Here is a 15870-nt window from a genome sequence, read left to right on the forward strand (position 1 = left end):
TATACTATTCATTATTTCACCAGCACCTGGCGTTTAGTCTTAGTTACAAATGTGTGCCATTTTTATTTTATATTTTCATAAGTGTAATAACATCCTTATTGCAATGTATAGGTGCAAGTGGGCAGAGTTAATGTTGCACATATGAATTTTCAAAAATCAAGGACAGTTCAGTAAGTTTTGAGAAGAAAAGGTAAGAGGAGTATTTAATCTTACTAAATTTAAATTGTAGCTCCCCTAAATAGAACAGGCTATTACTGTGTAACTAACTTCATATAGGGACTCTTTTAAAAAGTTACTTCATTTTATAATCTTTTAGAAGATTAACCTGGCATTGCTCGGGTCCTTAATTCAATTTTTGGTTTTTGTTCATTTACTCTTGGGTGGGGCTGGGGATGAGGAGTTAGGTATGTAGGCTTCACCTGGGGATAGAGGACTATTCCAATAAAGCTTGGGAATAAAGTTTATTTAAACATTTATTTGCTATTTCAAGTGGATGGCTATGCATGGCTCTAGGTGGGGCTGTAAGCATATTTCTTTTCATCAGTTATGAGAGCCAGCTGAAATACTGAACTACTGCCATCCCTTCCTTTTTTTTTTTGTACAGAAAACTGTGGCACTACTTCACAAATCAATTTCTGTAACAAAGTGGTTTTCCACCTCTTTTAAATGTTAACCCTTTATTAAAACAGAACTAGTGCTGGAGTGTCCCTGTGCTGGTATCCCTGAGGTGTAACCTGGATTGTGGGACTGCCAAGCCTTCCAAACTCACCAGCCTGGGTTGTCTTTGATACTGTGGTGCTAATGTCCAACTACATGCCTCTAACAGGGACATGCACAACTGAGTTACTTGAAGGATTTTCCAACCACTCATGAACCATCAGTAGAGAGGCCCCAGCATCAGCCCCGCACCCCAGAACTCTACAGTCTTGCACTGGTCAGAAGCCTGATCAGTGCAAGCTCATTATTTAGTTTATCAGTTATTCATTGGAAAGTACAAAATGCTCATACAAGTCCAATTTGAGATGAGATTCTCCCAGATTAATTAATTACAAATGGATTTTAATTTAATATAAATAGAAGGCATAGAGATCAAATTTGGTTACCTAAAAATAAAAACAGAAACACAGTCCTAAATTCTAACTTGAACAGATTAAGCAATTTGAATCAAGCAGTTTTGCACCCTAACATGTTACAGGCAGCTTACAGTTGCTCAATACTTTCAGACTGCTTTTCAGCCTGGGACCAGCTTCTTGAGTTCAAAGTCTTTGTCTTACAAAAATCTTCCAGATGTTGAGAGTAGGGTGGGGGAAAGAGAGACCAAGTCAGCGGTTCCCAGCCTTTTCCAGATGGGGACCTATTTTGACAATTCAGGAAGTCTTGGTGACCCAAGGCAATTCAAAAATGGGGGGAGGAGGGAGAGCAGAGCCACTTGGGGAGACACTTGGCGACCCTTTTGAAATGTAATAGCGACCCATATTTGAGTCCTGACCCATAGGTTGGGAAACCCTGGGCCAAGCGATGGTGTTATTGCCACTTTTTTATACTTCTAGCTGCTAGAAAGATCTTTGTGACATGGGTCACTCCTCTACCATGATAGATGCGCCTTCTCTGAGAAGCTTCTGGGATAGTAGATTCTTTTTGATTAGCCAACATCACCTTTTAGGTTGTCCTTTGTTGCAACTGAAAAGCTTGCTGTGGACATCTTCCCAAGTCAACATATTTCAGTAGCATGTACAGCAGTACTTCTATAACTACTGGCTGAGCTTCAGAGTACAGAAGTAAAATTTTGCTTTTGTAAAAAAAAGGGATGAGGTGTAAAAAGATAAATGTTCAATTAAACATGTCAGTATTTTTTCAGTGTTGGGATTTTGTGGTACCTAAGTCTTCGACGCTTCGTTCAATTCAACAGATCTTTATTCAGCCTGCACAAAAGGCGAGCCCCTGGTACAAAATCAGCCAGATTCCCTCGAGAGAGGAGCCCCTCCTCTTGATAGTTTATGGCTCATGGCAGTTACATTACATGAACCTTTGGCCAATCATATCACATTCTCTATACTCAGTGTGACCAGTCATCTTTAACATTTCCATATATAGACTTGTTTACCACATGCTTGTACTTTTCCACTCTACCTGTTGAGCTCCTCCTCCCCCTTGGCCTCTTTCTAGAATGGTCCTAGGGTGGTGAGACATAGCATGTTTCCTTGTGCATACACACCCTCTAAACCACGTTTTGTATATAATAAATACAAGCATACCCTTCATCGGGCATCATTTAATAAAAGTAAACATAATCAAAGTGGAAAAAGGAAGATTCAGGCTGTGAGGAGAGTGGGATTGTGCTAATGAGTTAGGAAGACAGCATGCTGTGGAATATGGTTCTAGATTCCTATGTGCTGGGAGTAACGGAAGATAAGGTATTTGTCCTTGTAGAATGGCCACTTCTAACCACACAGAAGCAGAATGAGCTATGCTTGATAGAGGTTCGCTTAAATGCAGGGAGGAATTCTAAACAGCCTAAACCAGGTCTCTGCTACAGATTTATATTAGTACAACTATCTTGTACTCAGGAGTGTGAAATATACTGAGCTAATCTCAGGTGTAGACACTACCACTACACTGAAGTACTACTAATTGGATGTTTATCTTAGCAGAAAACAAAATTGAATAGACCCTGAACTATACAGGAAAACCCAATACACTTAAATTCCTGGAGATCTTTCAGATTTGGAAAGGAGTACAGTTTGGACTTCCCTTGTCTGGCTCCCTCGGGACCGGAGTGGTCCTGAATGAGGGATTTTGCTGGACCATTTCTGCCCCCTGTCACCAGCCCCCCAGCCCGGCTCTGCTCCTGCCGGGCTCTTATTTCTGGCCCTCTACTGTGTCTCTTTGGTCCAGCAGGACCACGGGTGTTGAGGGACCAGGGAATCCTGATTGCGTTTCAATCTGTACAATGAGAGTATGTTGGAGACAGACTACATTATCAATATCTCTGCTATGTTGTATCCACAGAAAAAGTCTTGGCTTCCAAGTCAGCCTCGGCAAGGGGGAGGGGGAAAGCAGGAGCTGGTAGTGGGCAGCTGGCTTAAAAGCCAGTGCCATCCAGCACAGTCTCCACAGAGCTACTTCTCTCCCCCCCCATCAGAGGGGACACTATCAGAGGCAGCAATGCAGGGAGAGAGGTGGGACAGGGGGGCTGCTTCGCCACAGCAGCTCCCTGCTGGGACCCTTCCGTGGACAGGGGCTGCTGGACCCGGTGCAATCCAGGACTGAGCAAGTCTGGCTGAGTCCCGAATTGAGCTGGGTCCAGGAGCTACCCCCACTGTGGCTCTGCAGTTTAAATATAGTAGTAGCTGGGCTGCCTGCGTGCCCGGCTCTTACTACATTTAAACTGCAGAGCCACAGTGGTGGTTACTCCTTCTGAGTGCCTTTCCTGATTGACTTAATTGAGTAGTTGATCATAGAATCAGAATACTAGGACTGGAAGGGATCTCGAGAGGTCATCGAGTCCAGTCCCCTGTCCCCATGGCAGGACCAAATACTGTCTAGACCATCCCTGATAGACATTTATCTAATCTACTCTTAAATATCTCCAGAGATGGGGATTCCACAACCTCCCTGGGCAATTTATTCCAGTGTCTGACTACCCTGACAGTTAGGAACTTTTTCCTAATGTCCAACCTAAACCTCCCTTGCTGCAGTTTAAGCCCATTGCTTCTTGTTCTATCTTCAGAGGCCCAGATGAACAAGTTTTCTCCCTCCTCCTTATGACACTCTTTTAGATACCTGAAAACGGCTATCATGTCCCCCCTCAGTCTTCTCTTTTCTAAACTAAACAAACCCAATTCTTTCAGCCTTCTTTCATAGGTCATGTTCTCTAGACCTTTAATCATTCTTGTTGTTCTTTTCTGGACCCTTTCCAATTTCTCCACATCTTTCTTGAAATGCAGTGCCCAGAATTGGAATGCGGTGCCCAGAAAAAATTGTATTGACTACACGATTACCCAATTACTCATCTCTTAACATCCTTAATGCAGATTGCCTTGGGGAGAAAGGACTAGCCCTCTCCTCTCTCACTACAGCAGCTTGGGGCAGAGTGAGAAGCACCTCTCTATGGCCTCTGCAGCTCCAGTAGGCAGAGACAGGGGCGGGGTGCTTGTTCCCCAGCTGGGGTGGGTCCAGGATCATCTGCCCTCTGTGTTCTCCAGGCACAATGAGGAATGTAGCAAACTGTGCACTTTCCCCTTGCTCCCTCAGAATGGGGAGCAGCTAGCAATGTTCCTGTACAAATAGAGAGGGGGGAGGGGCAACCCTCCTGCACCCTCCTTAAAAGGTGCCTGAGTAGTGGGAGGCTCAGAGCTGGGGCAGGCCTGCACAGGGGTGAGTGGACACCCCAGCCAGCCCCTTTCATCTGCCTCATGATTCTGTGTCTCTTCAGTATGGTTTTATGAGCAGCAGTCCCATTCCAAGCACATCCCATTTTCCTGGCACAACCAAACCTTTACCTTGCTTTTAAGTTACAATAAGAGGAAAGTATATACTGATATTGGTGGTTCTGGCTTGTACCATTTAGGAAAAGTTCTCAAACAGACAGACACAGTCAGACACACTCTCTCAAAAATATAGTAGGTAATAGCTACTTACAGTAATGACTGAAGTTCCATACTTTTTAAAACTGTATTTAATAGACCTAACCCCATGCAGCTTAATTGAGTGAGTCTATTGTGGGTCATGCATCAACTACAAAATTAATTACATGATGGATCTACATTAGTGATACGTGTTCTAGAAAGAACTCAGATTCCAGGTTGAGTTTGCAGTGTTATCCATTAGAGGGGGAAAAGAAATCTGCACATCTAAACTTATTAGATTTGATTTAGTAGGATTGAAACAAGTATGGATCCATGCCCTTCAATTTTTAACTTTTGGGCACAACCTCATTTGAAGTCTTATGTGAAAGAGCCACTTGCAGTATATACCTACGACTCTGCGTACCACATAAGAGTGGTTTTAGATAGATATCGCTTGAAAGGAAGCCCTCATTCAACTTTTTTCACTTTCACAACTTATGAGTAATTTAGAAAAATAAACACTTTGTCCTGAGGGGAAAGCTACACTTGTGTCTAGACTCTAGTAAAATACTGTATTTTGCCCACCTGAGTATATCTTCAAAGAAATGTATGTATATAGCCCCTGCCAACATAAAAATCCAGTTAAAATGTTTTTAATAGAAGAACTTGTTGCTTAAGGATAGGTAATGGACTATATAGAGCCTTTCATTTTCAGAATGCTTATTCTAATCTAGCCTAGGTCATTATGGACTGAAACTTGCTGTTGTATGATGTCTTTCTGATGAACTTGAGTGAAATGAGTCTGCTGTAAGTCTACTTCCTAGAGTACAGGTATTGATGTGACTTTAACCTCCCCTCCCCTTTAGGGAAGTAAAAATTAAAACAAAAACCAAAAAAACAGGAACCATATCATTGCATTACATGGCAGTCAAGAACTAAATGGTGTGATACTAAATCATTCTCACCTCTGAGATAGTATGCCCAGTTGGGGTGGAAGAACATTGATATTAAGAGTCTGGAGAAACTTGCAGTATCATCTCGTGCTGAGCTTGTTCTGTAGATAAATAGCACTTAAATCTTCAAAGTTACGAGTCTGGTGCCATTCACAAAACTAAAACTTATACCTTGGGAATTTAAAGAGAATGTGTTTTCTGCTAAAAATTCTAAAAGTCAGTTGTGTAGGAAATACAATATATTTTGAGTAATAATACTTTTATGTATGTGTTACAGGCTGGGGCGCTGGATTTGCTAAAGGAGCTTAAGAATATACCCATGACCCTTGAGTTATTACAGGTAACATTTTTATATTGCTGTTCTATTTTAAAAATTAATTTTTAAATGGCAAAAATAAAACCTAAGAGATGCATAGATACAGATCGGAGGTTCACGAGAATATTCTCTGCTTCTTGCATCAGATTTCAATAGAAAAGGTTTCAATTTGAGTACACAATCTTTGGGGTGGAGAACTGCCTCCACACCTGTCAGTACTGTACACCAGTGTTCCCTGTAAGCTGAGCACTTGGGCAGCCACTCAGGAGAGATTCAGGTGCTGCCCAGCTTATTAGCAGAGCTCCCAAAGCTGACCACAGCCAGCAGCTTCTGTTTCTATTGGTGGCGCACATCAGCACATGCGTTGGTGCACAGAACACCGTTTATTCTGCACATGAATGGAAAAACTTAGGGGGAACATTGTTGTATACCTGTGTTGCTTTGCAAATAAAACCAAATAAATTGTCCATTTACCTATATTGTGTCTTTCTGACAGTTTGCATGCGTCATCACACCCAGAATCCACAAAGAGAAAACATTTCAAAGAACCATAATTATGGTATGGTAAATAATGAGTCTTTTCCTCCACACTGACAAATGGCAGTTGTTTTAGATTTACTCTTGTCCAGCAAGTTGGGTTGGAGCAGGAACTGGTGCTGGGGAAAGCTGGCTTAGAAGCCCATTCCCCCTAGCACTGTCTCTGCAGGAGAGTCAGAGGCGCAGTGGGGGAAATGGCACAAGTGGGGCCTGAGGCAGTTCCTGCTCGTGCTGGGTCCTGACTGCTGTGCTTCTGCTTTTTAAATGTAGTAAAAGCCACTGGCAACTCTTATTACATTTAAAAGGCAGAGGCACAGCCGGGATAGCGAGCACACTGCCCTCCCCCCCGCCTAATTGAGCAGTCGATAGAAATTCTGTTGACTACTCAATTAGCTGATGAGTTAAAATTTAACATCCCTAGTCTAGAATCAAGTCTTTGTAGATTCTTTTAAGCCTTTTCTGTTTCAGTTAATTGGCCTAGAAAGATTGTGCATTGTGGCATAGCCCGAGCAAAAGGCAACTTATCTACTGCATCAGCCTATTGGTAAGTTGTCTCAGGGATTATACTTGAGACACTAATCTGATGTGCTCTTTTCCTGAGGGAGAAGACAAACCTATTTCAACCCTTTACAATGGTACCATACTACCTCCCTCATGGGTCTGGTCCGCTCCACTGACTAGATCATATGGGAATGGAGCCATAGTTCTTCCCTATCCACTAGAGGGGATATGTTGGATATGCAGCCCCTTCCAGCTTTCCATGTACATCTGTGAATGGGGTAGGTCTTAGACCACCATGGAAATAGATGTGGGGAATACTAATATTCCCTTCATCTCCCTCGTGTCTGGATGAAGTGAAAGTGTTACATAATCTGGGTCTCTCTTTGAGCTTTGCCTATGTCAGAGGTGAGCAAAGGGCCTGCCAAGTTGGTAGATCTGGCCCACAGCCACCCTGCCACTCCCCCTGCATGAGGCCAATCACGGCCTGGGGGCAGGGAGCATGCCGAGTGTCTCTCATCCATTTCCCTGCCCTGCAAGGATCATGCAGGGGCAAGAGAGACACGCCAACTGTTTTAAAACAGCTGGTCCATCTCTCTGTAGCTGCAGCACACTCTTGCGGGGCAAGGAGACTTTGTGCGCTCCCTTGCCCCAAGGCCCTGATTGTCCATGGGGCAGGGAGAGTGCACAAATTCTCTTCCCACTAGGCACCTAAAATAGATGTTCTAAAATAGCTGGTGTTTATCTCCAGGGAGGGGAAGGGGGAAGACGTCTGGGTCTCCCTAACCCCAGGTCAGTGAGGGGGAGGGGGAAAGCACAAGAAGTCCCCTGCCCCCACCCCTTCTACCTGAAGCCCTATCCCTTCTGGAGTGGCCCGGCGCCACTTCAGAAATTTCTGAAGTGATCCCCTTTTAAAAATTATTGTCCAACCCTGGACATATTGCTCAATTATGACCAGCTTTAATTGAAAACTTGGCTTTTAATTATGCCACAAGTACGATCACATATAAGAACATAAGAATGGCCATACTGAGTCAGACTAAAGGTTCATACAGCCCAGTATCCTGTCTGCTGACCGTGGCCAATTCCAGGTGCCCCAGAGGGCGTGAACTGAACAGGTAATGATCAAGCGATCTTTCTCTTGCCATCCATCTCTACCCTCTGACAAACAGAGGCTAGGGACACCATTCATTACCCAACCTCCATGAATTTATCTAATTCTCTTTTAAACCCTGTTATAGTCCTGTCCTTCACAATCTCTTCAGGCAAGGAGTTCCACAGATTGACTATGCGCTGTGTGAGAAGAACTTCATTTTATTTGTTTTAAATATGCTGCCCATTAATTTCATTTGGTGGCCCGTAGTTCTTATATTATGGGAACAAGTAAATAACTTTTCCTTATTCACTTTCTCCACACCACTCATGATTTTATAAATCTTTATCATATCTCCTCTTAGTGTCATCTTTTCGAAGCTGAAAAGTCCTAGTCTCTTTAATCTCTCTTCATATGGGATCCGTTCCAAACCCCTAATAATTTTAGTTGCTCTTCTCTGAACCTTTTCTAATGCCAGTATATCTTTTTTGAGATGAGGAGGGGGGTGGGGTAAAAATCTATGATAACGAAATTTGTCAGAATCTGCAAAGCTGTTGGTATTGTCCCATGATGAAGCAACAGTTTAAAGTAATGGTATTGTACTTTTATGTAATAATTGTAGTACTTGGTAGGAAGTGCTGTAATTAAGATTGGAGAATTATTTCAGGTATAACTTTGTTTTTACTTGCTTATAACTTTGGATTATAGAAAATGTTTTATTAGTTTCAGCCAAAAAATAAAATACATTTTGTCGTGGTTACAGTTTAAAGGAACCCTTCTAGTTGGGGCTGAGTTATAAAACTGTATGCTTCCCCCCTCCCCCCCCAGTCTATTAAGAAAAAATAGATTAAAAATAGATGTATGATTAAAAATAGATGGACTATGAAACTAGGCATATAAATAGTGCTATCTTGGATTCAGCAGTGAGTAAGTATTTGTGCACAAATAATTGGATATATAATAACTGTGAAAAGCTCAATAGGTATTTTTAGCAGAGTCTAGTGAAGGCCTGTTTCCTTTGTAACATTGCAATACATGCGGCTGCTGTAATAATTTGAATTAGAAGCATTGTTTTTAAAACACAGTCTTCCCAAGTGACACTTCAACATTAACATTGCACAGATAATGTTTACATTTCCTGATTAATTTTATGGTTGCAGTGGCAGTTCTAGGCTTGCCACATCATACATCCTGTATTTTTTGTGGAATACACGTATATTGTTATCTTTATAGAAAAATAATTTGAAAAGACTGTGCGCATCCAGTGTGGTTGTGTTAACATTGCAGAAAAATACCATCCATTTGTTTAAAAAAAAAAAAAGTTTTATATTTGCTACTTACTAATATACTAAATATAAAGAATTTTTGTAGCTATGGAAGTCTCTATAAGGATCCAGAAGAGCCTTACAAAGTCTGTATAAATTCAGACTTTGAGGAAACAAACCAGATAGGTTAAGATTTTAATCAGTGCTCTGTATTAGCCATATTATGCTCCATTTTGATCAACATATTTCTCTGCCAAACATGTCTCCCATTTCCTTTACTCTAAAATTTAATATCAGAGGGGTAGCCGTGTTAGTCTGAATCTGCAAAAGCGACGAGGAGTCCTGTGGCACCTTATAGACTAACTGAAGTGTAGGAGCATAAGCTTTCGTGGGCAAAGACCCACTTCGTCAGATGCATGTCATCTGACGAAGTGGGTCTTTGCCCACGAAAGCTTATGCTCCTACACTTCAGTTAGTCTATAAGGTGCCACAGGACTCCTCGTCGCTCTAAAATTTAATAGTTGCACATTTTTTTAAGTCAAGATTTCCAAGTCCTGAGGCCTGAGGTTATTTGATGGGTTACCTTAGGGATGTTAAATATTGGTTAATTTAATAATAGATTAACCTCATGAATTCTTATCGGTTACTTGAATATTCTATAGTCCTCAGGGGCAGGACCATCAGCCAGTACATGCCGGCCCCACTCCCGAGGAGCCTCCTGCCACTCTGTGCTGCTGCCTCTTGTATCAGAGGCAGCAGCGCAGGGTGCCAAGCCCTGGAGCTGATTTGCAAAGGGAGCCAGTTTAAAAAACAGCTGCTTGTCACCCCATGCTGCTGCCGCCTCTGATACAGATACAGGATGGAAGCTGCCCCTGTTGCCGGGAGTGGGGGTTAGGGAGGGGAGCTGAGCTCCCAGATGTGGTGCAAGCCAGAACTGAGCCGGTCTGTCTGCCTGGCTCCTGATACACTTTAAATGCTGAGCCACAGCGAGAGTAGGTTCCGGACCCGGCATGAGCCAGGACATAGCTGGGCTGCTGGCCAGCCTGCTAAAAAATTTACTGGCGTGGGGAGAGGGCAGAATGCATGTAGTCTATAGCATTAACTTATGAACTTTTGCTTATCAGCTAATCGACTATACTATTGCGACTGTAGGTTACCTATACTAAAACCTCCCAATAATCACCTGCTTATAAATGTGAACAGTTGTCGTATTCTCATTGCTCACAAAAATGTGGTACAGGAATTTTGATTGGGGAAAAGGCATTCTGTAGAGCAGCAGTTCTCAAACTTTTTGGGCTCCTGAGCCCTTTACATGTGTAAAAATGTATGCGGAGACCCAACGGTCCACTGATTGTATGTGTTGTACCTATCAATGTTTCCAGTTCATCAACCTCACAGAGCCCCTGGAGATGTCTCAAGGAGCCCTGGGGCTCCACGGAGCACAGTTTGAGAAACACTGCTGTAGAGAAACAAATGTGTACACTTCCAGTATGAATTTACAAAAATCTCTTAAGTGAATTTTTTCTTTAAAGAAGAAAAATAATACAAAGTCATTATAATGTGAAATAGAACAAACAATCATAAACAATAAGCAAGCAGCTTGATTACAAGGTATTTTAAGGCCTATTTTCTTTGGCAACAATACAAAAAATAATGAAAAAAGTGAGCCTTTTATAAGCAATATGGGAAATACATATTGCATTAATGTCTTAAATGACATGAAATAAGAATAACTGAATCTTTGTTAAAATTTTGACAATAAAGACAGGATAGTGTTATATAAACAAGGTTGCTATTTTTTAGCAGAAAGTAATCTGAAATCAAATTAGAAAACGATACTAAGTTTTTTTGGGTCAGATATTTCAGTTTTGGAGCAGGAGAAAGGAATATCCTTCAACATGGATAGACCTCTGAATATCTTAGGAGTATTATTAAAGTAAGACGTATCAAATTATTGTTCTAAATTGGGATTATACCCCACCTGCTGTTATAAAATGTGTAGCTTGTAGAAGAATCTCTCTTACACTGTAGGTGGCAGTAGCACTTGGTGTTTTAATTTTTGCTACTAACAGGTAGCCTCAAAATGGTAAACCAGTTTATTATGTGTACCGTATATAACCACTCCCTGTCTTACGGCCACCTCCACTTGCGACCATCTGCACTTACAACTAAAGTGGTCGTAAATGCGGATCCAAGTTACGAACGGCAATCCGCGCTTACAAACAGCACGGTTGACATGTAACTCTATGGGATCCGAGTTACAAACAGTTCGAGTTACGGACCAAGTGTTGGTCCGTAACTCGTTCATAACTCGGAGAGCGGCTGTATACAAAAGGACAAAAAGGATAGACTGTTAGTAAAAGTTGTGGTAGTTGAGTTATAGGATCCTCTCAGTCAACATTGTAGCTTTCTAAGATCTTTTTTCTGAAGGATGGGATTTTCTAAGGCAATACTTTTCAACCCTCCTTCATTTGCATACCCCTAAAAATTTTCAACAGAAGTGTGGATCTATTTGAAAATTCTGAATGTAGTCCACAGACCTTTCCCATAGGAATCTTAGACTGAAAAGTGACTGAACAAAATTCAACTGTAAACATTGGCATGGTATTTGATGCATTGGGTGAAAAGGGTACTTGCTAAATTGGGCTTCTGTAGTAATGACAACACTTCTGGAGTTTGACCTATAGGTGGCGGAATTGACATTCTTTTGGCTGATCAGAAAAATGGAATGTCTTTTCTAAATAGGAAATTTTATTTTCATTAATAACCTGTTGCCGACTCTTTACACATAAAAACTTAAAAAACAGCTACCTTCATTTAGTGTATATAACCCGCAGGTTATGCAGGGTTTTACAATTTCCCCCTCCTCCCCCCACGGGCTATACTAATCCGCGTGTTATACAAGTTTTTTTTTTTTACTGAAATTACAGGAACACAAGACTGATTCTTATTTGATAAAAGCAGCATATTTTAATTTAATAATAGCGGCAGTGATGTTAAAATACATTAAAGTATATTAAAAGTTAAAACATTAATGTGAAACTAATTATAAAAGAATAAATATATGGTAAAACAGTTTAAAAAAGCCATCCTTGCATTGTCATAAAATACATGTTTATTCATTCTGCATCACTAGAATCAGAGGTAGCATCCTCCACCTCAGCGTCTTAGTTTTCAAAACCATCAAAACTTTCATCATTGTGGCTGGCTTGAAAAACATCCATAAAATCCAAAACCAGGGCTAGGTGAGCTTCGGTGATGGTTGAGGTCTGTGGTGCCGAATCAAAATCGCTGTCGTAGTCGGATTCGGAGCTAGACGAGTCAGCGTCGGGAAGAATTTCACATTTACCTAACCCATTCCGAATAGTAGCCTGTTTTATTCTGTCCCAAGCAGCCAAAACCCATTTGCAAACTTCCATGTAAGTTGCACGGCGCTGTCGACCTGCCGGAGTGAATGTGTGTTCCCCATTTGTCATCCAATTTTCCCATTCCTCTCGGACGAAGCTCTTGAACGGGTGGTTGACAGCCACATCAAGTGATTGCAACTTGCAGGTCAGTCCACCTGGCATTACGGCAATATGTGCACCCACGGCGTTGATATGTTTCTGAACTGAAGTGTCTTTATGGGTGGCCTAGGAATCTAAAAGCAGCAGAGATTTAGGATTAAAAAACCCACTTTTCATGCACGAAAGCAGCTGTATGTCCATGTCTTCATAACATCGGTGTTCATCCAGCCCTTTTTGTTACAAACCACACAACCAGCCGGCAGTTTTTCTCTAGGCATCGTTACCCTCTTAAAAATCAACATTAGTTTTAATTTATCACCATTTGGCGTGCATGTCAACACTACAGTAAAACAGGTGCATTCATAGAACCATAGAGCTGGAAGAGACCTGAGAAGGTCATCAAGTCTAGCCCCCTGCTCTAGGCAGGACCAATCCCAACTACCAGTGGTTGCTACACTGACTGTTTTCGATCCAGTTTCCACAACAGAGTGAGTAGCGGGTATATCAAATGACATGGGCACCTCATCCATGTTAATAACGTTGTTTGGTTTCAAGCCCAGCTGGTTAATTTCTTTGTGTACAAAAGTTTTAAAATCATCCATTTTCTTCTCCCATTCGTCGGGAAGACATTGGCCAACAGATGTCCGTTCACGAACGGACAGATTTGTTTCTCCGCATAAATTTGTACACCCAATTTCCAGAGCCCCCATTAAAATAATAGATTTCTGTTCCATAGCCATAAGTCGAGCCTTGAGCTGTATGGCTACCATTGACACTGCCTGTTTGTTCTCTTTCTGTGCACGAACCCACTTCAACAGGTTTTCTTCTAGATTCAGCCACTTGGCTTTCTTTCTGTGGTGCGCTCTTTTCCTAGGGTGTAATTTCTCAGTCTCTGCTTCTTCCTTTCTCCACTCCCGAAGAGACTTTTCATTGACAGAATATTTTCTTCCTGCTGCTTTGTTTCCATTGTCCTTTGCATATGTCACAGCACACAATTTAAAATAAGTTTTAAATACTTTTAAAAAATTCATTACAAGTTAAAACTACTAAAGGAATAAGGGTGTGGTTCAAAGGGGTTATATACCAGCAGTAAGGGTTGTAGCATACTTACTGCTCAGCAGCTGCAGTTCATTAACACGTCATTACAGGTGCTGTTCATTAACAGTACCCACGGTTCATCTGTCACGGGCTATACACCTGTGTGGGTTATCCAAGACTTAATTACACAATCAGGAAAAACCGCGGGTAATGCACATGCGCGGGTAATGCACATGCGCGGGTTATATATGCTGATTTATGGTAATAGTCTAGCAGCACCTTAAAGACTAACAAAACATGTAGATGGTATCATGAGATTTTGTGGATGCAACCCACTTCTTCAAATGACTGAAGCTCTTTACACGTAGTCTGCATACCTTCAGCGGTTGACTAGCTATCAATAGAAAACAACTGTTCTAAAACATCTAAATAACTTAAAACAACCATCTCATGAAGTCACTTTTAGCTGCATGTGAAAATCCCACTGAAAGTCTACTGAATGAAATTGCTCGTAATTACAAAATTCTGATTTCTAACGCTATGCACACATCAGTATATCAGTTTAATGTTTTGGAAAGCTGTTATAATTTAGGTTGTATAATTACGTTCATTTTAAACACCCTCTTTTTAAAAATCCTGTAACTTTCCCCCTTTTTTAGGCTGAAATTTTCAGTAGTCTGTCTGAAGATGAATTTTTCTAGGAAATTTGAGCAATAGTTCTTACTGGCTTTGAGTACAGAGAAATAGACAATAAACATAGTGTAGGGAATAATTCCGGAGACACTGGGTACAGGTGAAAACAAGCAGAGGATCTCCGTTCTCAGCACGATCCCATGGACTATCTCAGTTTACCCCTACACATAGCCTTTTAAAACAGTTTTCCAGTGGAAATAGAAAATAGTGAGAATTATCTGGCAGCTACAATATGTCATTACTCACAAGTATAAATATAGAAACCTGGGAAGATGGACATTTTAAATGACATTTCTTAAAATGACTTGTTCCTGAAAAGTTTCTTGACTACTGTTTCTATTTTAGTGAGCCATTAGCCAGCCTCAAAGAAAAGGTAGATTTCTTTATGATCATGGATAGGCCTATCCATATTGTTCTCTCTCTCATACTATTCCAGTCCCATTCTTGTGAATACTGGTTGGACCTCCCTGGTCCAGCACCCTGGGACCTGACCAGTCCCAGACAAGGGAGTTTGCCAGACCAGAGGAGGTCTGGGAGTGAGGGGAGAGCTCCAGCCTTCCCACTGGGCTCCTCTCCCCAGCCACCTGGCACTGCTGCCCTACCCTCGCTGCAGCATCTCTGTGGGCTCCGCAGCCCCGCGAACTCCTGCTGCCCTACCAGCTTGCTGCCCCACAAGCTCCAGCGGTCTCAGCAGCCCTAGCGGCTTCCCAGCCCTATGAGCTCTGGCATCCCTGCTGTTCTGCGAGCTTCAGCTGCTCCCCTGCCAGCTGTGGGCTCAGGTGATGCTAGGGATGTGAATGGCTAGTCAACTGTCCGATAAGCAAATGCTTCTTGGATAGGCGATACACTAGTTAATTAATCCCTTCCACCCCCTTGCTGCTTCCATCAGAAAGAGGCCGGGCAAAGATGAGGGGGCACTTCAAAATGGCAGCCTGGCGACAGACTCTCGGCTCCATGTGATGCTGCTGCTTTTAAATGCCACATGCAGCCCAGGGTCTACAGATTTGAAACAGTGTGTGCCTCCTGGGGTCAGCTGGGGATTCCCCCACTGACCCCGGGCTCCATGCAGCACTGCCTCTTTGAAATGCCATGGGGAGCACAGGGCCAGCAGAGGACTCACCCTCAGCGCTTTTGCCTTTGAAGCTTAGCTTCACTTTGAAGCTTACACTTATCCACTATTTGATTAGCCAGTTAAATTTAACATCCCTAGTGCCCCACGTGCTCTGCTCCCAGTCATCAGCAACCTCTGTTGCTGAGCCTCTCTGGTCCAGCAACATCCATGGTCCCATGGATGTTGCTGGACCAGAACGTCCCAGACCACAGAGGTTCAGCCTGTATTAATGGTACTGAAATATGGGATCCTGTGCTATGAAAGCAAACTTCTAATGAATTTCAAGCTACTT

General features: G+C 42.2%; 1 protein-coding gene across 3 annotated transcripts in view; it reads left to right on the top strand.

Moving 5' to 3' along the window:
* Positions 1–15870, top strand: part of TCEA1 (transcription elongation factor A1) — a 56545-nt gene that overhangs the window by 13222 nt on the left and 27453 nt on the right. For 2 of the 3 annotated variants that reach the window (XM_075920703.1, XM_075920704.1), the window contains exon 2: positions 5799–5861. In XM_075920703.1, the coding sequence (XP_075776818.1) occupies positions 5799–5861 (63 nt within the window). Of the gene's footprint in view, positions 1–111; positions 191–5798; positions 5862–15870 lie in introns of those variants that run through there. The other variant, XM_006112188.4, reaches the window with a different exon arrangement.

This window comes from Pelodiscus sinensis, chromosome 2, assembly GCF_049634645.1.
Source record: "Pelodiscus sinensis isolate JC-2024 chromosome 2, ASM4963464v1, whole genome shotgun sequence".
NCBI classification, from domain to species: domain Eukaryota; kingdom Metazoa; phylum Chordata; order Testudines; family Trionychidae; genus Pelodiscus; species Pelodiscus sinensis.